This window comes from Phoenix dactylifera, chromosome 9 (assembly GCF_051530095.1).
Source record: "Phoenix dactylifera cultivar Ajwa chromosome 9, Ajwa_hap1_PhDact_Kaust_v1.1, whole genome shotgun sequence".
In the NCBI taxonomy this organism is placed as follows: domain Eukaryota; kingdom Viridiplantae; phylum Streptophyta; class Magnoliopsida; order Arecales; family Arecaceae; genus Phoenix; species Phoenix dactylifera.
Window position 1 is genome coordinate 9269175 of NC_143198.1, and position 26113 is coordinate 9295287.

General features: G+C 36.9%; 1 protein-coding gene across 19 annotated transcripts in view; it reads left to right on the plus strand.

Moving 5' to 3' along the window:
• Nucleotides 1–451: 451 nt before the first annotated feature.
• LOC103718839 (guanosine-3',5'-bis (diphosphate) 3'-pyrophosphohydrolase, putative (DUF2215)) overlaps nt 452–26113 on the plus strand; it is a 41385-nt gene continuing 15723 nt past the window's right edge. For 2 of the 19 annotated variants that reach the window (XM_088704186.2, XM_088704189.2), the window contains exons 1-7: nt 936–1097; nt 7460–7638; nt 8009–8166; nt 8311–8456; nt 11442–11504; nt 11628–11720; nt 19603–19764. In XM_088704186.2, coding sequence (XP_088560312.2) covers nt 7625–7638; nt 8009–8166; nt 8311–8456; nt 11442–11504; nt 11628–11720; nt 19603–19764 — 636 coding nt within the window. In that variant the 5' untranslated portion in view covers nt 936–1097; nt 7460–7624. Of the gene's footprint in view, nt 1098–1757; nt 1847–2345; nt 2431–5552; nt 5698–7459; nt 7653–7834; nt 7917–8008; nt 8167–8310; nt 8457–11441; nt 11505–11582; nt 11721–19602; nt 19765–26113 lie in introns of those variants that run through there. The other 17 variants (XM_088704190.2, XM_039131991.3, XM_088704180.2 and 14 more) reach the window with 17 other exon arrangements.

Consider the following 26113-nt stretch of genomic DNA (forward strand, 5'->3'; position numbering starts at 1 on the left):
GTGAGGTTTGCTTTCATTTAAATAAAGAGTTACAGCCCCACGGTTACAATGGAGATTGCTCTGTTTTGATAAGAACGAAACAGAGTAATGAAACAGAGTTGGCTACACGATTTGTTTGGATGAGGTCGACGATGGGTTTATCACATGGGCTTGGTTTGAAGTAGTCTGACTAACAAGTAGGAAATAAATGATCATTACTTGTAACCATATGAGAAGATGGTTAAGTGCAAAAACTTATTTGTAATGAAAGCAGTAGAACCTTTTCACAACAATGATATCTTTCATATTATCTTTTCTTTACTTTGTTTTAGTTTTTACAGAAGATTTAGATAGCATTTCATGATCTCAAAAAACCTTGAAGGTTTAAGATAATTGAACCCGAACCTACCTTCAAATTTCGACCACAGGCCGGTGGTATGCCATACAAATCTCCGCGTATGATTTATTTGGTGTCCGAATTTTAGTATGAAAATATGAAAACTAGCGATCTTATGGTTTTCTCATAAAGCTATTGAAATGGAAAAGACTACCAAAGCAAATGTTTGAATCAACAGAAGAAAAAATTACTCATACCATGGTTTTTCTGGAATTCAAGACCTCCAAAAGAATTCCTGGAAAAAGACATCCAAATGACGGTGCTCAGGAACACCCACCGCAGCCAAATGATAAGCAGGAGATGCATCACCATGTCTTCAAATCCCGCATAAGTCCTGATTATTGTATTTCCCTTCGCGATTTAGCTTGGCAAGGAAGACGCCTTTTCATCGGAAGGGTTTGAATTTTGGCCCAGACGGCCCCGCGACAAACCCAGCAAATTGTCTTTCCCTTTTTTCGCTTTTTTTCTAAATAATAATAATAATAACATTTATTTATTTATTTATTCATTTATTACTTGTTTTCATTTAAGCAGAGGAAGGAGAAAGCGACACCTCCTTGCGCCGCCCCTCTTTCTCTTTCTAGCGTGGCAGCGGCGAAGAGCGAGAGAACGGAGATGGGAGGCTGCACTGTTCATTCCTATCTCCTCCTCTTCCTTCTGTCACTCATCCCACTCCTTTTCCTCTCTTCGAGCCAACAACAGCAGACGACTCCTTTCAAAGGTACTTTTCTTCCTCTTCTTATTTATTTAAGAGGAGAAGATGAAGAGAAATTAAAAAAAAAAAGGAAAAAACGCTCCAAATAGTTTAATTCAAAATTTTCAGGCCTAAAAATAGATGCGCTTCGTTACCTTGATTTCGCCGCTCCATGGATTGGGATTCTTCCCGCAGCTGGCTTGACTTCTCTAGGGTTTATGAAGTTGCCAGGCTCTTGATGTTACTCATGCAGTTTCCGAACGAATCACACATTGTCTAGTTTATGACGTTTCAGGATGTTTTAGGGCAGTTCTGGCCATGTTAGTCGCTATTTCTTTTGAGTTGGCGGAGAGTAAGTTGTCGAGATTGTCGCCACCTTAGCAAGTCTTAGGAAGTCGTCGTCAATCCTACCCTACCCTACCTTGTCCTTTATGTTCATTCTTGCTTCCGAATTTGGTCCTGCTTATACGGGTTAATCTGGTTCTGTTTTTTCTTATTTTCTTTTCAGCAGTTTTTTTGATAAGTCTCTTAGAATTTGGTTGATCGGTCTTCCAAATCAAGCAGATCAAAAGTACCATGTCTCTGTGTGTCATGATTTATATGATGGATCTTGGACAGGGGTCAGAGAGAAACATCTTAGCAGAACTCTCCCTTCAAAAATAACCCCCCAATATTTTTTTTTTTTAGATTTTGCAGAATCTGTTAAAACCTCAAAAAGGAACGGCAAAACAAGGGAAGTGATAATATGGAAACAGTTTTCTCCACATTGTTGAAAGGTTTGGCTTTTTCTTTTTCTTTTTTTTTTTTTGAATTTTTTTAACAAGATGATGGGGAATCAGTTAAAAGCACATGCAAAAAGTTACCATGCCTCATTAGTCTTTCCTAATAATTTGTGTTATCTTCTTGTATTTTCTTTTGTAATATTCATTCGACAATAGGATCCCCCACACGATCCGACTTCCAATCTATATAGTCCTTAGGCATGTCTGTGTATGTTCAAAGGCAAAATTAAACAACATAGGGAAAGAACAGAACAACTTCATAGCCTTAATCAAAAATTCCTACTGAACTGATTCCCCCAACCCTTTTGTTGTTTTTCAGATGTTAATTCTGACAATTAGTTATGAAAGTAATCATGAAAATAAGATCCAATAAGAATTCTTTTCTTGTTAGTGGAGGGCTAAATTATGTCATTACTGGAGTTTTCTAGCTGTAAATATAGAGTTTGGATATAACTGCAATATTTTCACACATTTTGTGTGATCCCTGGTCCAGGTGTCAATCGGCTGATTAATACAAGAACTTATGGATATATAATTGCAGATTGTTGCAGAAATGGTTGGAAAGTTGTACTTTAAATGTGAGAAACACATAGCTTGTGAGGGTCTCAAATATTTACTAGTATCTTTTGTATTTTTGTGGTGGAAGATTTTGATATTAGAAATAGTGTGTTGTCTTCCCTATGGATGCCTTACATATACTGCTTGGCTACCCCTTGCAATAAGATAGGTAAGTCTAAAATGATATGGTTGTATTTTTTTCCTTTGGAATCTATTAAAGGATTTTTTCCAGAAGCAAATATTTTCTCTTATTGCCATAATATTTTTAAAAGAACTTGATTGCCAACGAGTTCTCTGGGAACTATCATCTCACCCTTGGGAAATTCTTATTTGTTTCTTGAGAGGTTCTAACATTGATTTAGAAAGTATTGGTGTAATTAAGATCATCAAAGGTTTTATTGGAGATGTTAGGTCAAAAGAAATGCTTGAATCTTTAAGATTGCATTTGGTTTGGGCTTCAAGGAGAGTTAGATGGAACCAAGGTATGGCGTCTGGGTACTGGGCTCCATACTGTTGCTACACTATTACTGTGTCGATACGGTATGGTACAGGGCTGGTTCAGCGTACTGAGGGTCGGTACACCCCCTGTACTGTGTACCGATACCGGGCTGGTATGCTATGGTACGTCTCATACCGTTTGGTTTGATATTGTACGTCATATCATGGATGGAACAAAGATTCCTTTAATCCATTTTTCACTTTAAACCTGTTGACAACTAACCAATTTATTCCGAAGGCACAATGAACATTTGAAAAAAGATGGTAAGCTACTTTCTACCTAATCTGGAGTAAACTATTCCACCATATAGGTTGGTGTGTTTTATTTTGGAGAAAAGTGTGTTAGGAGCAAACTAATCCATTTTCTCTAGGTTCACTAATTTTGCAATCAGATTGCAGCCTAAGGAGAAGCTCTATTTCATGGAGACTTTTGTTAAGGATATTCATTTGGCTACCAAATTCTTGGTTTGCATGTTCGTAACCTGTGACCTAAGATTGGCATGCATATTCTTTTGTTTTTGGAGTTCTTCTTATGTGTTTCTTTAATTTCCTGGTGGTTTATCCTTCTTTTAGGTGCGACATAATTTTGGAACCTTTGAGGTAGTTTGTTCAATAGCCAAGCTGTGGAGGTTTTGGTGTGACTATTACCACTTCAAGTATCCGATTTTTGCTATATTGGACTAGGGTTTGACTAATTATGTATTATGTTGCTCCCTTCTTTTGTAAACTTGTGGAGTTTGTTCTTTTGGTGGGCTAGTTTTAGAATTTCAACAAATCTTGAATTGGTGTGGTATTTTAGATGGATTGATATCCCTAAAATCATGAGTTGTGCTTCTCGGGATGTTGGAAACATATGGGACATGCAGGGTTGCTCAGTCTTTGGAATTATAGGATCTTTCTTATTGACTAATAACAACCAGCAACCTGTCATTGATGTCTTGTCTCACAATTCCATTTGCTTGGAGACCTTTCTGTCATGTTTGGTTCGTAGGAATAAGTAGAACAGAATGAGAATCACGATGGAATGGGGATGGGAAATAAGTAGGGCTTTAACTGATCAAATACAGATTGAGTATTAGTATATCCATATCCATAGCTATTTTTATTTGATGAATATTGATATAGATATGGATATTAACTGGATATTGAAATTTATATCTATATTTGTTTTAAATTGATATATACATATGTATATCTATACACACACCCAAAAATTGAGTATTGACAGCACGAATCTAGATGATGATATAAATAAGATAGTTAAATTTTATGAATCACCAGATCAAATATATAACTATATGGACAATGATATTGCAAATAGAAATGGATAAAAAGATATGGATTGGATTATTGCCTATCAACATCCTTATCCATGTTTTTTTTGGATAGATGTGGATATGGAGATTTTAGTTAGATACTCTATCCATATTCGAGGGTCCACTTTGATCCATAAAAACAAGGAACTCGAATTAATGTTACTATTCCATTGTTTAGGAATGAAATGAAGGAATACATAGTCAAGGAAAGGCGATTCCATTTTAATCTTTGCGTTAGCCAATTATATTCTTGAATGGAATTAATTTTTTAATAATTTAAACAAGGTCTGTAGAACCATCCCGAATCACCCGGTTCGGGGCATTTTGGGCTGTATCGGCGGCGGACTGGGACGGTTCCACCATTGAAACTGAGACGCCTCGTTGGAGGGGAAGAAGGAGATGAGAAAGAGAGAGAGAGAGTGGGGAAGGGAGGGAGAGGGGGAGAGAGAAAGAGAGGCCGGCTGGTGGAGGCCAGAAAGCCTCCGTGTAGAGGAGGCGAAGGAGACGTGGAGGCCAGGCTCCACCTCCGAGCCTAAATTAAAAAAGATAAGTAAAGTCGGCAATGGGTTTGCCGACGTCAACTTAAAAAATTCAAAAATAAAAGGAGCCCTTATTTCGAAACAGGGGACCGAAGGTGGAGCCCTGCCTCCGCATCTCCCCGGCCTCCGCCTCCTTCGCTCAGAGACTCTTCGGCCTACGCCGGCCGGCCTTGGCCAACCTCTCTCTTTTCTCCTCTTCCTCTCCCACCTTCCCCCGCACTCTCTCTTTTCCTCTCTCATTCTCCTTCTCCTCCACCGTAAAAGATGCATCGGTATGGGCTCGGCACAGCACAACGCAGGCCGTACTGACTCGTTCTGTCGAACAACTAGTACGGTGCCCAGTACGAGTTCTGTCGTCCTTGAATTTAAATATATTTTTAACTGAAGAATAGCAATGTTACGTGATGCCTTTTATATTCAAATCCTAATCAAATCATTCATTCTTATTTTATAGCATAAATACCACTAACTAGTCCATACCAAAGATATTGTTCCTTTCCATTTCGTACTTTGAACATTTTATATTAAAAATATCATTCTTTCTTACTGTTATGAATGAAAATAACAATTCTTCCCATGTAATATTGGAATCACAATTCGTCCAGTTAAGGGAATGGTGATTTCATAAAAATATGATTATGTTATGTGTTGGCAAATCAAACATCATGAACACAAAGCTGGAGTTTCTATTCCTTTCCAGCCTTCATTCACAATGCAGACATGGCTCTTGAGTTCTGGAGTACGCATGTTCATTCTTTCTCAAACATTGTTTCACCGATTTAACTTCAGATTTTTATTCCAAATCTGGGTGACAAGAACAAGGGAAAATAAACAGGGGGAAAGGGAGGAGGTCTGTTAATGCTTTCTCCTGAAAAATATGGGCGGTGGAACTCCTGAAAAAGAGTCTGCACAAAGGAGGAAGTCTATTTGATAGGTTTGTTGATGATTTCTCTTTTTATTATCCCATTTTATTTCTTTTTCATTTTGTTTCAGTGGGGAAACTTCCAAACCACAACTCTCCTTAGTTCATAAGGAACAAATCTAACAACTGACATAAGGATAAACACAGGCTAGTTTTAAGTTAAATAGGGTTACTCACGTGGTAGGGCTTGCTCTATCATAAGGTGTAGTAGTGATTGTTTGGATAACTAAAGTTGAGAGTAAGCTTCTTATCCCTGTCTATGGGAAACAAAATTTGCAAATTATGACTTTGGGCTTTTGATTATTTTTTGATTGCTCTGCTGAAGCAAAACAATGGCTTTGGTAATGAGTGTGGTGGAAGACTTCCCACTTATTTTGAGTCCATAAACTTTTTGATTTAGTGGTTCAACATCTTCACATGCACACAAACAAAAAGGAAAAGAAGATGTGGATTTTGGAGAGATGCCAACTTGATATTTTTAATGTTGCCATATTGAATTTTTTGAGAATCTTTTCATTATTTGATAATTGCTAGTTATATGGGGTATTCTTGTCAACTATCTTGGAGGAGTCAATATGATTTTTCTGGATTTTAAAAATTACTATTGGGCTCAAATGGTCGATAATGTGGAATGTTTTATGTTACTACTTAAGACATACGAAGGAACTTATAAGTGACTGCATATTACTGCTACAAAGAAGCCACTGGTGCACACAGATTATATTGGAAATGGATATAGTTATGTTTTCTTTTATTACAAGATCAGTAAAAGACTTATGTTGCATGGCCTGAAAGATTGGTCCAAAATTCTCTTAAAAAGCTAAATAGTTACTAAAACTGCCCAAGCAATCTTACCAATCATTATATATTTTTTTGTGCTCTATTGCTTATGTGGATATTCAAATCCATGTCCCCCAAGTCTTGATTCTTTGGATGTATATCTTTTAATTGAAGTGTTTGAGATAGTTGACATCCTTGATATGTGGACAATAACCAGATTTCTGGAACCTAATCTGGTATACCGAACAAACAGGTTGCTACAACTAATATATCACCCAATTGTCATTTTTGAAGGGTCTTGGTTCATCTTCATTAATGACATCACTAGATTGGCAGTTGGCTTAAAAAGATTTTTGAGATGTAAATTTGATCATTCTGTTTTAGTTTGTTAAATGCATTTAGAAGCTCAAACAGTTGAGCAAATTGTCTCATTGGATGAATTACAACCTTTGGTTAGTTATTTACTTTTTTTCCAGATGCTTGAAGTTTTCTAATTGAGTCCATCGGTGTAGTTCTTTCTCTTCAATATCGGCAATTTTTGCACCACACCGCTAAATGTTTATCCCTCCCCCTCCCTCCCATGGAAAAATAATTGTCTGTGATGCTTTACATCCTTGCCAACCACCCAACTGCAATGCTTTGGACAAATTTGTGAGTGCTGTTGCCTCTTTAAGTCATCTTTATACTGTAGTCTAAATTTTGGTTGGCTGCTTTGCTCCTAAAGTTGACCAGGAATATCTTGTATGGTGCCTAATCAATTACATCTTGTTAGTGCTGGCAGTGACTTGTATCTTGCTGGTTATTTTGCAAATTTTTATTTGAACCTGTTATATGCTTATGAAGATTCAGTCTTTGCAAATTAAGCATGTTCTTTCTCTATCTTTTGTCAGTCCTTTATATCATACTTAATATTCTCTGTAGCCTTTGCTTTAAATTGAGATTGAAATGTAAATTTTCGTTCGGTACTTGATATCTTGGATTCATGGGATCACAGATGTTAATCTTGGAAACCCAATCGTACACTTTGTTCCCATGCCCCGTGCTGGATATTTGTGTGAGCGAGTTCACATCACTGGCGTATCAAGGTTAAGCCTCGGGAGCTATGCTAATTCTAGACGTGTTACATTGAAAGTTTCAGAAGCACTTCCTGAAAGACTTCATGGAAAAATTGAGGTTTGCTTCCTCCGGTATGTTATATTTTTGACTTCTTTGGTGTCCAAAACATATTTGACAAAAGTACTACAAATATATATACATTTATGTATTGATAAACAAAGTAATGCAAATATTACAAGTATTTACAACCACATTTTTTAGTATATCTTTGATAGAACTACAGTTTTAAAGAATTACTATTGCTACACTTTAGAGGGCGTGCCTTTGCGCAATGGTAAGGTTGTGGCCTGGAGATCATCTTTCAAAACATGGAAATAGCCTCTCCCCATGCAGGGGTAAGGCTGCGGGAGCCTTGTGCATTGGACTGCCCTTTATAATAGCTACACTTTACTAATTGTTTCAATATTGTTCTTTGGAATGTTTGCAGAAACGTTTCTATTGGATTGTGCCAATGTGAGATCGATGAATGGGAAACTCTTCAAAAGGGTCAATGGAGTACTGTGATATCACCTTACGAGAACCGATACGTTGATGTTAATTTTAAGGATAAAACATCTACTTCATGCACTATCTCCATTGAGGAAGGTAAAATGTTCCTTTGTAATTTATCTTGTCAATTTATAAAATGAGTTATAAATGGCTATCTTTAACTTATTCCTAAGCTGTTCTTATCATGGAGGCAATTTGTTTTTGAAACCTGATTTTTTTTTTTTGCTTCTTCATATGCAGAGTTTCAACAATGGCGTTTGGCTTTCCTTGGTTTTGGATTTCTTCTGCTGCTTTCAGCACCAATTATAAGTAATTGGGTGCCATTCTACTATAGCAGTTCAATGGCTCTCGGGATTCTGCTTGTTGTCTTGATTATTCTGTTTCAGGTACTATGCCTAGTCAAGGTCGAGATCAAACTTTGTTACTAGAAATATGATCACAAAATCTATAGTCATGTTCTTCATTCTTTTTTAGACTTTCTTCAGTATTTCTGATAACTTTTTCTTGTTAAGATGAATGGATACTGTTAACAAGTATCATCAGTACCAAGGTCCGCCAAATCAGTACTGGTACCCATATTGGTTGGCGGGCGAGTCGGTATGGTACCTGTTCGGTACCGTTCCATCACATAGTACGTTTGGGCGTGCTGGTTCCGAATCGGCATGCCTATTTTTTTTTGTTAAGTTTTTCAAGTTTGATTAATTGGTAATCAATTTCTTTCAACTTTTTCAATTATTTTAAGTATAATTTGATTTTTTTGATATTTCTATAATTCTAATATACCTAAATAATGCATTCTGTTGTTTGAAAGTGATGCATTATGTAAAATGATAAGTGAGATGTTGTACGCTATAAGAAGCAACATTAAATATTCTAAAATTAACTAGTGAGGTGAAAAATATAAAATAATACAATCAATTAAATATATTTAAAGTACAATATACATACTGATATCTAAAATTCCGTTAAGTGGCGATGCTTCTCGTAGATATCCGGATCATTAGCATAGTCAGAAGCCACATCAACCAAGTGGCATCGTAGTCTTGTATGTTCATTCTATGAGGAGCACACTCTAGGTTATAAGCACTCTTGGATCTCTCGCTGAAGTTGTGGCTCTGAGAGGTATCCTCTGGCTGATAAAACGGCTATGAGGATCCATCCGATTATGTTGGCAGCAAAATTTGACCCATAAGATACTCTAGGCTGTGTAGGGTAATAGCCACTAGAAGGCGATGCTTCAGACGCACCGTATTCATATTCATATCCGTATGGGTCATAGACTGCATGTAGGATCTATTATACGATTCGAAATCCGATACGTTTATGGATTCTACTCTACGTACGAGATCATCTGTAGCTCATCGTGTTCTCTTGAATGACTTCGAGGAGCCCGTCTCCTATATGCAATTGTATCATCGCGGGCTCTACTAGATCATGCACCATAGTCCCTGTTCTATATAGCATGTGTAAACTGGGACTCGCCGGTAATCAAAGACCACCCTGCGGTTGTATTATAAACGGTGGTCTTATGTCCTCCACTCTCTTTGGCCAGCAGATCCATGACCACCGGAAATATTATCACTATTGCTCCTGGTCTCTGAATGTAAGTAAACTGGCTAATTCTCTTCACCCTCTATTGGTGCGCTGAGTCGTTGCCTGCTTATCCTTCGTGCCTCTCTGTGCCTGGTTATGTTGAGAGGATGGATGTCGCCCTCCTAATTGAGTCGACCAGATAGCGTGGTAGCCTCGTTTAAGCATCTCTCAATCATATCTTTAAGAAAATGTTTCAGACAAGAAGTCATATGATGACCGACTTTCCAGTGATCCTTGTGGTTGTGGTTAATTAGTTGGAAGGATACGTGGAATATTTTCATATTTATTTATATATTTTTATATTTTTAATAATTTTTCAATAAAAAATATGTTTAAATACCATAAATTCATAAAAAATATATTTTTTTACTTCAGAAAATACTTCTTAAATATGTATTCGTACTACTAATTTTTCATAATTTTTGGTATTAATTATATATTTTTAATTATTTTTTAAATTAAAAAATAATTTTTAAATATAAATATTTAAAAAATTAATTTGAGCTCAGATTCACATAGAATCGTACAATGGATGTTACATATATTTTTTTAGGGTTGTAGGCATGCATCAAATTTAAGCCACTATGCAAATGATCGTATTAAAACTTGAATAAATGGGCACCAAATTTAGCTAGAGAGTAGCTTACATACCCTTAAATATGCTTCTGATTTTATATTATTCTTGAATTGCATATTTCTAAATACGCTTCTGATTTTGCAGTTATTTTGAATTTTATTTTATTTATTTTTTAATCAAAAATATATTTTTAAATTTTTAAAATTAAAAAATTTTATGTCATTGTGTAGATCATCCATAGATCTACAACATATCATAACATCAAGGCAAAATCAAAAATTTTGGCATGATTTTTTCTTATTTTCCAAATTTCAAGATACTTTTGTGCGTCAAAAAAAAAAAGAGAAAATAAGACAAGAGAGAGGAAGCATATCTTATTTATGGTTGAATCCTTCTTCTATTAAATCTGCGCATTTTTTGCTGTGGGGAAGGGGGTATTCGGATATGTTAGGAAGGGCCGAGAAACTTCTCGGGCCTTCCCAACTAGAGTTTCTTGGGCCTTCCAACCAGCCTTTAAAACAAAAGGAAGAGAGGAGGGAAGGGGGGCGGTTCAGAACCGGTTCGATGCGGTGCGAACTAGATGTTCGCACCGGTTTGGACCGAGTCTGGGCGGTTTGCGATCGGTTCCGGCCGGTTTCTATCGGTTCGAAATCAGTTCCGGCCAGTTCGGAGCCAGTTCCGAAAAAATAAGTGAGCCGACTTGGTCCTCCACTAGGTCGGCTCAGTATGGGCCGAACCGGGCCGATACCGAGCCAAACCGGGCTCCATTCAGCCTGGTTCGGCGGATCTCGATCCCGGTTCAGCGGACCTTGATTAGGACTGTTACTATATCCTTTAATTATGTTGTTTAACTAGCTCTAGTAAGATAACTTAGACTGGATTTTTGTCAAGCCTTGGGCCTTATTTGACCTATTAAGGTTGGTTCCTGATAGCTATTAGTGTTTTGCAGATCTTATTTATCTATCGATATATTGTTCTTGTGAAATTTCATTTGGAAAAAGCCTCTTCACTTGTTTAGGCACAAGATATTTTCATATAATTTGCTGGAGCATGGGTGATTGTTACTATTCTTTTCTCAAAACCTGTCCTCTTTTACAACTGTGCAGAAATGGTAGTTGCCATTGTGTCTTGTGTTCTGCTTTTGGGAATACTACGTCTTTTATCCTTATTATTAATTTTAATCTTAAAACTTTTGATGTAGGGGATGAAGTTACTACCCATGGGCAGGAAAAACATCCTGTACCTAACAATTTATGGATCTGTGGTAATGTGCTGCCATATTATAGTGAAGTTTGTTTTTTCTCCTTTTTTCTTCTAACTAAAGTTAATAATCACATTTTAGGTTTCTCCCTCTAATTATAGGGCCTCAATTTTCTTCTTTTACCAGCTTGGTGTCGGTTCCTATATTGCACACTATTTCTCCACAGTGGTCAACTCCATTCTTGTGAATTTTGGGCTGAGTGAAGAGATGCATAACCCTGTACGTGATTTATGTTTGTATTCTCTTTATGTTGAGTAGTATTAGTTGTAATTTTTTTGTCACTTGTATATAAATCAGGATAGTCTGCTTGCATTTGAATGTTTATTCCAAAATTTATGCTGCTGCTATTCTATGCTTAGGGTTACTTTGATTTGCTTTTAGTTCTTTATATGTTCCTCTAGTATTACAAAAGGTGGGAGAATCTTCTAATTGTGCGATGTTTGTCGCAGAACATTGGAGTTAGTTGAAAATTAGTACATCTTCCCATAAAACTAAATCTATTATCATCTGCAAATATTATCTGTTCCCTGGGTTATAAGATGGATATCCTTTGTCACTTATGATCTGTTTTGTAGTTGTATTAGTTTTCCATAGTATGACAGGTGTCATGAGGAATTTAGTGGACTCCTGTTTCTTGTAAATCTTTGCCAATGTTTTAATTATGCTAACCGTTGTGAGGGATCTCAAAACTGAGTTACTCCTAAAAGATATCTATAGATGATTTTTAGGCCTTGAAAAATAACCTCCTGCAAAGTGAGTTGAATGATGTTTCTTATTGATATGTTGCATTGACCTTAAATTGTCATAGATGAAGTTTCTGATCTCTCGGCTTTCATTTGGACCATATTGAAGGTGATTTCCTTGTGGGACCAATTCTAAAAAAAGTGATTGGTAGGTACATAGCGATTGAGGTGCTTCATGGCATTCAACAGTGGTGAGCACCATGGCAGGTGGTTTGAGCCCAAGGTGGGGCTCTAATATATATTGGTATTGTACTTTATTAAGTAAGTGCATTAAATATGAGCACTATCATTAATAAATATAATCAATTATTATTTATATTTATATTAACATTTGATGATTGTAGACCTATTTATCAATCAAGTCTCTTGTAGAGTTGCATTTGACTCTATAAGTATCAAGAATAGAGGGAAATGCAGCCTGCAGCTACTATCAAAAAAATAGAGAAGAGAAAATAAAAGCAATGCAAAAACAACAAAAATCTCTCACCCTAAATATACTTGTAGTTAGAGCATCGTTAAGCATGATTGGGCATGTGGGGATTGGGAAGCATGTCTCATATGTTTTTATGTCATATGCCAAAGATATTTGTGTGAGAGATAGGGAGGCTTAGGCAGGCTTTTCTCATGCCTGAGCCCAACTCGAAAACATATTCAGGATTTTGGTTGGGCCTAAGCCCAAAAATATATTCCAAGGGCAAGTTAAGCCCAACCCAAGCCCGAACAAGGCTAGCTTGAAGCCCAAATGGGCCTGATTGAATCAAGCTCGAGTAGGCCTGATCCAAGCCTAGATACGAGCTCAATGTTTCCACCCTCAACATAAGCATTCTCGATGTCATCACTAGGAGTGGCTAAGGTGGGGAATGGAGCTTTTGCAGTGGGGTTGCTTGGCATGGGATGGGGGATGGGGAGAGGGACAGGGAGGAGAGGGAGAGAGGGAGGGAGGCGAAGAGAAGACGAGCTAACCAAGACTTCTCCTTTACATTCTGGGTCAATTAGAGGACCCTCCAAAATCGCTCTTAAGGATTGGGTCAGAGTTTGCTGGGGCATTGAGAGTGAAGACGAGGTCGCCTATGATCTCCATCGGAAGTGAGGTCAAAGATGAGATCACCCATGCTCTAAATCAAAAGTGAGGCGAGTTTGCCATCATTTGCTACTGAGGTGTAGGAACCCTAGGGCGCAGAGAGATGGGGGGCTGGCTAGGGTATAGGATGTGGGGAGGGAGAGAGGTGTGGAGAGAAGGGGTCCACTAGGAGGGGTCTTATGGGATGGGGGAAAGAGAGAGGAGGAGAGAATGGGGGACCGCTGAGAGGTGTCCGAAGGGAGAGAATGGGATGAGGGATATATATATGTGTAGAGAGAGAGGAAAGGGGGTTAGGGATGGCAATCAGTTGGGTCGACTAATACTTGTACCCACCCTGTAATTGGAAACCTTGTACCTATACCCACTTCATACCTGCCTCGGGTTGGGGTATGTAGACAGTGCGAGTTGTGGCAGGTTGGGTTGGGTAAATTAGACAGGGCGGGTTGGGTAAAATTTTGAAGTTAGAAGCAAGGAAAACAATTGTACAATCTGCTGTTTCCTTTGGAAATATGGTGTATTACAATAAATAACTTGATTGATATTTAGACTGCAACTTGATCACCTCCTGAGAATTATTGGTTCTTTTGATGAATCAACAATGAGAAGTAATGGCTCTAGCTTCACAAGCAAGCTCAACAATTTGAATCTATTGGCTGCTAGACTAGTCACGTTTAGTGTAATTTCCGTTATCTTGCTGGCTTTTCTACGTCAGCAATAGATCCTAAAATATGAAGGACATGCTTATACTATTCCTAACGATCTCATGTTGTAGGCTTACTTTATATCATTATGGTGTTCTCCAAGTTACCCTCGAGTCCATAGCAAGAGCCAGAAATGGTTGCTTTCTTTTAATTGAAAATTATGATCCTAGAATCTTGAAAACAACAAGGTTATCCTCACAAGCATGGATTTTGTATATAAATATGATTTTTTCCACAGCATGCAGTTCTTATGCAAATATTCAGCTAGAAATAGCCTTTCATTTTAGTCCACATGTTCTAGCACAACAACCCATAATAATCTTTGCCAAGTTTAAGATTTTGTTTTGATTGCTGAATCTTGCCTCTAATCATTCATCTCCTCACTAACACAATTTCTAATACACAGACGACCAGTTTCATTTGTCAGACTTTCGAAGTATCAGACTAAGGCCAGCTGAAGCAAATATATTTGCATGATTGCAATAAACAAATATGAAGCAAGTATATTTACATTATAAACATTTTTTACCCAAAGACTAAACCGATCATATCGCTGTATCTCCAAATTTTCTTCTGTTCTACATCAGATTCAAGCAAAGACTATAGCATCTCATAGTTCATAAAAAAAATCCTCTTCAAAAAGCAATGAGGACTAAAATGGTTATTTTTTATTTCAACCATTTCTTCTAAAGAATCATCTTTTATTCATTCTTCTATAACGCGAGTTCCATTATACCCAATCTTGCATGCATCGAAAGGCAATCTGACAATGAAAATATCCAATTTTATATTCTGTTTTCTAGCTTGGGAGAAACAACTTCCAAACTCCTAAGTTCTCCATCTTCAATTAAAACATTGGACATCATAAGACCTGATGAAGTAGATGAATTACAAATTATAATACATAACATTGAACAAAATAAGAGTCTAATACATAGAACATCACAAAACCTCATTTTCAACAATAATAAAAACAAAACAAACAAAAATATTGTTCTCTAGGAATTCATATCTCCTTTAAAATAAGAAAAACAATCAACAAAAAAAAGGAACAACTAAGCATGTAATTCATAGCCCTTCACTTCGTTAATCTCTCTCACGGTCCATTACCAAAGTTTCTTCTAGTCATTAAGGATAATTTGAATTGTGTTACCTTCTGGTGGTGGTGGTGCAGATGACCCTTAAAAAATGAAGAAAAATAAAGTCCATGACTCAATAATATATAAATATAACATATAACTATAATAAACAAATAAACTTAACAAATGGAAAAAGCATTTTACTTGCCTTTAATTGCAGTCCATAACCAATTTTGAGCATGCCAATACCTCCAACCGTTTTGGAATGAAGTTACTATGGTGTGGTTTCAACAATCTACCACTTATGCTAAAAGCCGACTCTAAAGCAACTATTGGTACATGAATAGCTAGAATATCTCTTGCAATCAACTGCAAAGTGGGATACTTGACCCCATGATTTTTTCACCAAGACAAAATATCAAAATCCCCAATTCTTGACCATCCTCATGGTAGTGATCCAACTCTACCTTTCACATTCTCAATATTTTTCTCACTACTAACAAACAAATCAAAGCTAGAAAAAAAGTCTTTTTCTATAGGTTGAGTAGCCTCGACCATAGAAGATGAAGTACCAGAAGAGCAAGCATTTGTTGCCATTCTATTGTACTCATTAAGCAATTCTATGTCTTAGACTCTTATTTTGTTCAATGTTATGGTTTGTAATTTGTCTACTTCATTAGGTTTTATGATGTTCAATATTTTAATTGAAGACGGAGAACTTAGAAGTTTGAATGCTGTTTCTCCCAAGCTGAAAATAGAATGTAAAACTTGATATTTTCGCTGTCGGATTACCTTTCAACGCATGGAAGATTGGGTATAATGGAACTCGCATCGTAGAAGAATGAATAAATGATGGTTCTTTAGAAAAAATGGTTGAAATGAAAAATAATAATTTAGTCCTCATTGCTTTTTAAAAAGGATCTTTTATTATGAATTATGAGATGCTATAGTCTTCTTTTGAAGCTGATGCAGAATAGAAGAAAATACGGAGATACAGCGGCATAATCGGTTTAGTCTTTGGGTAAAAAATGCTTACAATGTAAACATATCGACTTCATATTTGCTTATTGCAATCATGTGAACATATTTGCTTCAGCTTGTCTCACAATGTCCTATACTTCGAAGATCTGACAAATGAAGCTGGTCGTCTATGTATTTGAGGCAAAATTTAGCAATCAAAACAAAATCTTAAATTTGGCAAAGATTATTTTGGGTTGTTGTGTTGGAGCATATGTACCGAAATGAAGGGCTATTTCTAGATGAATATTTGCATAAGAACTACATGCTGTAGAAAAAATCATATTTATATAAAAAATCCATGCTTGTGAGGACAACCCTGCTGTTTTCAAGATTCTAGGATCATAATTTCCAATTAAAAGAAAGCAACTATTTCTGGCTCTTGCTATAGACTCAGAGGGTAATTTGGAGACCACTATGGTGATATAAAGTATGCCTGCAGCATGAGATCATTAGGAACATTATAAGCATATCCTTCATATTTTGGGATCTATTGCTGATAGTAGAAAAGCCAGCAAGACAATGAAAATTACACTGAACGTGACTAGTCCTAGTGCTAGTGGTTTCAAATTCCTGAGCTTGCTTGTGAAGCTAGAGCCATTATTTCTCATTGTCGATTCATCAAAAGAACCAATAATTCTCAGGAGGTGATCAAGTTGTAGTTTAAATATCAATCAAGTTCTTTATTGTAATGTATTATATTGGCAAAGGTAACAGCAGATTGTGCCATTGTTTTCCTTGCTTCTAACTTTTCAAAATTATGCCCGACCTGACCTGATCCACCACATTCCGCCCCATCTACTCTACCCGAACTGACTCGACTCAAGGTGGGTATGGGTACAGAATTTCCTATTACAGGGTGGGTACGAATATCGGCTGACCAAACCATAGCTGACCCATTGCCATCCCTAACCAGAACCACCTATCTTTAGTTGCAGATGGCAGCCAACCCATTTCATCTGGTTTCTCTTATCAGTTGGTGATGAGGGGCTGATGCAAAATCTTAGCATTGGGCTGTTATAACAAACTTCAAGCAAAGAAATAATTTAGATCAGGTATGTCCTAACTTTTTTTTCTTTTGTAGAGTGTGACAAAATCATTAAAAGAAGGCATGAGAAATGTGAAAGAGAAGACAATGGGTGGAGTATAGGGAGAAATAGAGATTTAACAGGAAGAGATGGAGACAAAGTGCTAGAGACTCCAAAGAGAGAGAACACCTTATAGTTTTCCAATTTTCAATGCACAAGCCCAATATACAACTCAAGACTCTATAAGCAAAACCTAACAAAGTTCTAAAAATTCCAAAACTAACCCTTCTTTTGAAAGGGAATGGGTGGGTGAGGAGGGGCAAGTTGTTGCACAAGTGAGAAGGGGATCTCTCTATTTATATTTTTTCTCTTACTTTGTCCTTTTTCTATTCATTGGCCAAGCCCTTTGCAAGGGCCTACAACTTAAGTTGATGTGTGAATGTGCTTTAACTTGCCACATCATGATTCATGGACTAGTCAAAGGCCTCCAAACTTAAGATTAGATCCTTTAATCTCCATTGTACAAATAAAAGTATACAAATTGAAGATGAAGGGCCTAAATAACTAAAAACCAAAAACAGTTATCTAGGTCTTTGAAAGATCCCTGTGCATCAGTGGATCTATTATGCTCTATATGATAACCAACCTTTCTCATTTAGTTTATTTTATCAATTAACTGATGCAGGACCCAGAACACAATTTACAAGAACTTATATTTTTATTTTATTGTACTCTAAGATCCCTTATACGTGTTAACCAGGTCATTTATCAGTAGAGGTCTATTCTTTTAACTGTTATTTTAGAATATATTTTTTGGGTACCGGTAATGTGGTTTGGGTGTGTAAAACAAAGATATTAAGTAGCTTAAATGAAGGGGTTACTTTAATTGTTGTTGAAGGATGTAGGAAGAGGAGGGCAAACCTAAGGTAGCATGGATAAATGTTGAGAGAGAGGATATGGAAAAGCCCAAAAAGCTCCAATAAAACATCAGGAGAAGCTCTCAATAGAAATACTTGGCACTAAGGGTTCATAGAGCCAATTATATTGTTGGGACAAAGCTTGATGGCTATTGTTGTGATATCGTTTAGAATAAATTTTGTTTATTAGAAGGGTCATCACATGTAAGGGTGGCAAATTTTGTAGAACTATAGTGAGAACCTGGACTTCCTTTTTGCCTTATTGGGAGACTATTATGTGGTGCTAGGCGAAAATCTCTTTTTTTTTTTTTGTTAAAAAAAAGGAAAAGAGGGGAGGAAGGGACAAGCCCACCCCCGCATAGCAGCCCCCACTAGGCCCCCACCCCGCCGGGAGAATGTTCGATGCGGGCAGAAATGACCGTGTGTTGGGCACCCCGATCAGTTTTACTCATACCCTTCCCACTCTTTGATTGTAGGATTTTGTCAGAGTTATATATTTGTGAGGTGGTTATCTCTAATCAAAATTAAGGTTAGGTGTATTAGTTTTATCTTTCTAGACCGCTTATATATTGCAATAATGTTAAAATTCATATCTAAGATGAGAAAATGAGAAACTCCTGTCGGTAGTTTCTCTATATTATTTTATGATATTTTTTAAAGGGAATATATTCTTTTATGATATGAAACTGTCTTCAATAAGGAAAATATTGTAAATTTTCTGCATCACATTTTCTGCACTGTGTTATTGAATTTTCTCTAGTTTCATGTTCTCATTCTTGAGTCTATACCTTGCAGAAGTATCTTTCATATTAAGAGAGGAAAAATGAGAAATCCCAGACTGTAATGGTTGTGGTATTCTTTGTGATCTGAAACCATCTTCAATTAGGAAAATATTTTGAATTTTCTGTCTCACATTTGCATGTCACCATGTTACGGAGTGTGGTAATTAGTGTGATGTTCCTATCTGTGAGTTTTTACTTTGTAGAGAGTATTCTGCCTCTTGTCTGTGTTTTATATAGCGCAACATGTTCATGTACCTTGATACAAGGTGAAATCTATCAGTTTGATCTTCCTACTTACCTTGTTTTTGCTTTATGCAATTTGAGAGGAGAAATGAGAACCCCAGAATTTGATTGCTTTATATTCTTCTAATCTTTTATGATCTGAAACCATCTTCAAGTCAGAAAATATTGTGAATTTTCTGCATCACATTTGCATTTAACTACTATGGAGATTGGTACTTAGCATGATGTTCTTATTCATGAGATTATACTTTGCAGAGAGAATTTTGTAATGGTTGATAAGCCACTTGCAGTGGTGTCATAGAACACTCATCCATGTACCTTAATATATACATGATAAGTCTAATAGCACATGGTCAATGTCACCATGTTTGCCGTTACCATGGTAATAAATGATCTATTAAATTGTTAATGTCCATATTTTATGGTTCTTGTTGTTTGTGCTGTTTATTATTTTTCATTGCATTTAATAAATTATTAAATCTCACAGTCTTAGCCTTCTCTTGATCACAGGTTTCAGTTTTTCTATTAGTTGGAATTATCTTAGCAGGAGCAGCTTTAGGATACTGGATTGTGCGGAAATTTGTCCTTTCAGAAGATGGCAATGTAGATGCTGATATAGCCCAATTTGTGAAGTGGGCAATGCGCATTATTTCTGTGGTATTTGTTTTCCTGGTATGTCCTTTCATGACATGTTCCTTGGGTCAAAGTACACCATGAATCCCAAAAACTTAAATATACTTCCATCGTCTTGTGATGTAGGACTTCACAATGTTTTTCCACTGAATGTCAACATTTTGCTATTCAGTTGGACTATAAGAATGACCATTCACTTGCTAATTTTTAATCATAACTCAATTTGTTAGGAACCTTATTTTGACAACTATAGTATTAGTAACCATAAGTATCGCCATCAAGCCTTGTTCTAACTATTTGGAGTTGGCAAATTGACAACCATAGTACTGCTTAATTTGCTCCACATGCTCCAGAGGTACATGAATCTGTTCATGTTCTTATGCAATATTGACATTGGATGAAGTTGCATAAGCTCAGGCGGCCAAATTTTTAAAATAGGTAAAAGTTAAAGAATTAGTGTTGGACAAATTTATTTTCTATCATACACTGCTACTGAAAGCATGCATATTATTTCAAGGGGTACTCCTGGAGACTTGTCTTTTCAAATATTTCAATATCAACACCAACTTGACTTGCAAGATCTTATATTTCTTTCCGTCTGAAAATGTTGTAAGTTAAACATCAATTCAGTTGCCATTATTATCTCTTAAATCAGAATCTTCGGTTTGATGTTTTAAGCAAGGTTAAATCATATAGAAACTCGTCCAGTACTCTATAATTTGCATAATTCTACCTTTGTTGGATATCTAGATAGACATGGATGTCAGAAATATTAGCTTGTGCAATTTAATTATGACCTGGGATCATATATAATTTTCTTAATAAGAATAATGTGTTTGAGTTGTCACTCTGTAAAATTGATTTAAATCTAGAAAATAAATTTAATTTGATAGCAAGCATTTACTGGATTGGCATTGTAAGTTGAGATATTTATTTTAGTACTATGCCATGCAATGCCTGCCTTTCATGCATTTTGTGCACATATAAGAAGGTATTTTGATTCTCTATGTACAGATGCTGATGGGAGGCAAATATTGGGGGGATGGGGGGTGGGGGCAGGGGAGTGGTGATTACGGAGTGCAGATGAAGTTAAATATATTTCCTGTCCCAATAAGTTTGCATTTTTTAGGATGTATAAAATACTTACTTGAGTGAAGGATGGCTTGATTGTATAGAAGGGACCACTACTTTATAGAGTTTTTTTTTATTTGTTTTGCTAGCCTCCGAGGAGCATTGTTAATTCTAGCCTTTATGTGGAGAGATCTTCCAGAAAACATGTGGCAGAACTGTTAATATGAATTTATAAGTCAAGATCTGGATTTTATTTTTATAGTCTTCCCCCAACCCTCATCACAGACACACAAGATTCAGTTCCTTTGTTGAAATTCAGAAGATGGATCAATTTACATTTTTGAGGTGAATACTTAAGCCCGAGGTTGAAATTAACAGCCTAGAAATTCAAAAGAGATGAAAAGTGGGTTATAAATAGCAAATCTGTTTTCCACCTCTTTTCTCTTACACTAATCCTAACTCGACCAAAAATTTATGAACACTGAAGTCCCATATCCTTTCAGCAGCTGAAAAATCTGAAAATAAATGAAGAGGCATGTGAGACGTCCTTGATGGGTAAGGGACAGCCAGTCCCATCCTTTCATAATATTCCTTTTTTCCCCTCTCTTTTCCACTTTTTCTGTGCCTAGGAGATGGTCGCTCCTGCCTCGAAAAGAAAAATAAGGGCGTTTATTGTCCTAAAATTCTTAGTAGGGGAATTATCTGACATGGCGGTTGGTTGTGTAAGATCAGTTTTGTTACGCATACCTTTCGATACTTAGACATGGGTTATATGACCTTTGGGTATGAGTCCATAGAAAGAATTTTTAGAGACTGGAAGGATCGGACATACCTGCACCCAACTCACCTACCTGCCTCTGTCCAGTATTGTTGATTAAGCTAGTTATAGACTTGGGAGAAAAACTAGAGCAAGGAAAAACAAAAGGATCCTAGTTGAACCTATTTATGAGATCCATTTGACCAAAAAAATTGTAAAAGTTGGAAGGTGACTCCCTTGAAACACATAATACTTACTAGAAGTCCTCTCATGCTCCCAAAACATGCCCTCTACAAGTCAAAAGTCAAAACCAGCAAATTTAGGCCTAAATTTGTTCCACTGACATCTGTATCTGTGCCCTATCATCACAGTTGCATGATTTCAGCTATGACTGTTTGCATTGTCTATGGATTTTAGTATTTTTTAGGCAGCGTTTGGTTGTGGGATAACTGCAAGATAAGGCTGGGTTATCGCTCCATTCTAATGAATACCCAGCTTTTTGGTGGGATAAATTTGTTCAGTCAATTCCCTCAAAAGTGGCTTATCTGGAGCAACTTTATTTCATCTTTGGGTGGCAAGGGGGGTGTTTGAAATAAAGTTAATCTGCTGGACTCTTTTCTCTCTCCTACTTTTTTCCCACTTTTTTGCAATTTATCCCACTAACCCTCTAAATTTCAAGTAACCAAACACCCTTCTTGCTAGATTCTTGGATGGTTTATGAGTGACATTGCTAGCTAACCTAAGGTTTGATATCCTGCAACCAAGTGCTGCCTTAATTGTACTTGGTAGGGGTGCCAGCTACCTAGCTTTGCATCGCTTTACCTTTTAGCGTGCCTAAGTTTTATCCTGTCTTTTTTAGTATCAGGATTACTTAAACTTGAAGTTGCATAACACTTATTTCCTATGTCTTCAAACCAATATAACAAAAATAATTAGAGGCTTCTATGTAGTATATGACATATCATGATTCCATAATATTAACCTATCTATAGGTATATATCGTACAAATATGTGAGATAAATTAATCAAGTGTATTATTTAGGTTCACAATTCTTTGACTCAAGGTTCATTGTACTATCCTGATCAGGACTGTTCAGGGCATACCGAACCAAACTGTATGGGAAATGGATGCTTCTACCACCCGATTCTATCCTAGGTTGAAATTAGCTGAACCGTTTGGTTCCACCTGATTTCAAGTGCTTTTAGGCAGTTTCAGAGCTAAACCAAGTTCGGTTCTTTTATAACCCTATCCTCCTCTCGACCCTCCTCACCTCTCGCATGTCGCATCTATTCTCTTCTCTTGCAATTCCCCTCACCAGGGTTAGGGTTCAGTGGTTTTTGACAATGATGACAACGATGATGATCACCATCTCTCTCTCTCTCTCTCTCTCTCTCTCTCTCTTCATGCTGCCACCTTGCTCTTTCTCGCCATCATGTTGTCGCCACTATAGACGACGATGGGTATCGAAGGCCAAAGATTGTGGATTGGAGGTTGGAGGTAGGCATGTCCTCTCCCTCTGTCTCCCTTCCTCTATATCCCTCTGTCTCCCCCTCTCCCTACCCCCTCTCTCGCCCTCCCTTTCCCTCTCCCTCTCATTATTGCTTAGAACTCATAGTCATGGATATTGATCTTCTTTAACTTATCCATTATCTTTCTACTCATAAATATCAAAAAATTCTCCCCCTCCAAAGAGGAATCTATTTGCACTGTGTATATTGTCTATTTAGGTCATCCATTTAGATGACTTTAGGTTTGTTTAAATCATGTCTGACACCGTTTTAGATTCTCACTGATAAGAATTTATAGGAATGAGCACAACTCTAGTAAGGATTATGAGATTTGAATGTGGATAGGACATGAATGAGTAGTTCATGATGGACCAGATATGAAATCTCTAGAATTAGGTACCTATCCTGATTCTGTTAATTTCTAAATTATGTTCATAAATGAATAGATATTCATCTAAATAACATAGTCTGACTAGGATAATCAGGTTGTTGGGGTCTGATTGAGAAGGTTCATATGTCATGGATTTCTGTCTAGTTTTTGAGGGCCAACTTTGAATATTGAGTTGGATTTGTGAGTGCTATCAATTTTTTAGCCACCATTGCCACCCCTCCGACAGAAGCAAATTTTTATTAGAAATAGAGGGTAGCGGACAAAGTGGAGGGGTGGTTTTGTGGTGTTCTGTTAGCACTGCATTCTTTTTGACCCAATGTGGCAATAAGTGCTGAAGTTTTGTATGAATCAGGGTGTTGGGCGATATGTAAGGCCTGGTTGAGAAAGAGTGGTGGAGAGCTGATGGAGATTATGGCCATGCATATTGAAGATTAAGTGGCTTTGGCTAGGGTACTGCATATGATGTTTGTTAAAATATCAATAAGCATGGAGGAAAGACCTATCTGGAAATTGCAAGGAGGAGAAAAGTTGGAAGCCTGGAACTGAAGGAATAAGTGCTAGGATTCATGATGTGGGCCTTTGATAGTTGCGACATGGCTTCTTGTTTGTGATGCAACCTGATGAACAAGATCCAACTTTAACTCTACCACTACAGGGTTGATAGAATAGCTGATATTCTCGAAAATTGTCTAGTTTTTGCTTGTGATATCCCCCTCCCATTTGATTGATCCATAGATTCTGTGAAGAAGAGGGTTATGAGTTATACATTGAAGCATGCTTGATATATATTTAAATTTACAACATTGATGTAAATTCTTGTTTTGGTTATTTTTTTGGTGATTCTGATCCACATCCAACAAGCATTATGCTACTTGAATTTGGATATAAAATTGTGAAATATTTTGAACCTCTTTTTGGCCATGGATCCTCCACTTATAGATCTCTTGGTGTTTCCTTGACAATAATGCATATTTGTGTAAGTACAATTATCAATTGTAGGGTTATTATGACTTGGAGTCAAGTAGATTCAAGCCCGACAAGTTGAATAGCATTTTGGGTTGCATAAGAGAATATTTAGCTTATATTCATATTGTTATTATTATATGTGAAATGTCTCTTGAATTTTGGAAGTAGAATAGAATATGAATCTTGAGTAAATAAAATTAGAGAGGACTGGATAGAGGGGTGGTTTTGGTGTGTTTCATTTTGACTTCATGCCTTTCTAATCTCTAAGGTAGAAATAATGCTGATAGGGATGTATGGATCAAAATCTTGGGCAACATAGAAGGTTTTGACACATTAAATAAGCATTGCAAAGATGAAAAAATGTCGATGCGGTTATTGTGCTTGGGTAGAAACAACTAAACAAGAAGGAACTTGAGTTGGGAAAAAGTAGAGCGTCAATGCAGATGATATTGGCACCTTTAATGAAGACTCTAGGAGTGACTTGGATATTTGTCGAAGAGTTGAGCAAGTGGAAGGCTAAACTAGATAATATATATAGAAATTGTAAGAAGAATAGATGAACATATGAATAGTGGAAAAGGATTAGTGTAGCAACCTTAAATAGTCAGTACTTGGGTTGAATGTTAAGAAAATAGATGGTAAGACTCATTCTGTTTTTGATCTATTCTATATAGATATGTGGAGATATTTGTTGCATATATCCAATATGTGCAAATCAGTTCAAACTTATCCTCAAATCATGTTTCATGACCTTGAGTGTTTCAATATACTTTTCTAGTCTTACAACATTTGAGTTGTCTATCTGTCAGGATTTAATTTTGGTACTTGAATATGTTCTGGGTTGCATATATTCAGAAGGTGGGCATGTATGAAGGGAGCTGTTTTTGCTGAGAGATGGCTGATTTGAAAGCTAAGAAGGGTAGTTTTTTTATTACAAAAATTATGAACAGATTTGTCAGACCGAATGCAGATTTGCATTTTAACACAAGCTCTAGGAAAGAGCTTTATCGTCAGACACGTACAGAAATTTCATTTTTTTTCACCAATACTGATTGATAAGGGAGAGACATAAGTTGGTACAATTGGTGGCATTTCTATATTCAGTATTTGAAGAGATACCATACTTCTCTAACTTTCTTTCCTCAATTGTTCTTGAACAATGAAATGGAATAGAATTCCCCCATTTTTACCAGGAGAATTGAACCATTTGTCTAAATCAAGGTCCGCCGGACCGACTATACCGACGTACTGGTAGGCACTGATACCAATACGGTACCGGTTGAAACCAATACCGAACTGGCCAATAGAGTAGACGCGCGTGCGGACGCAACACGTAGATGCGAAAAAAAACTATGCACGGACACACGCGGACGCGAAAAAAAAAATGCGTCGCGCGCATCCGCATGTGGACGCGTTAAATGCCACTCTATGGCATTAAATGGCCCATGCGGGCTGCCAGCCCGCGTGGGTGCGTTGCCCCACGCGGGGAATCGCGTGCATGATTCTCCACTTGCACGGACGCATGCAAGAGTGGCATTTCCTTTGTCCTTTCCCATCTCTTGAGTGTGTTTGGTCTCTGAAACTGGCCAGTCAAGCTTGTTTTACTTGTACAACTCTACCTCCTCGATGGTTTAGGAAACGATCTACAATTCACCTGTCTTTATGACATAAGATGCACACTGTTGTTTTGGAGA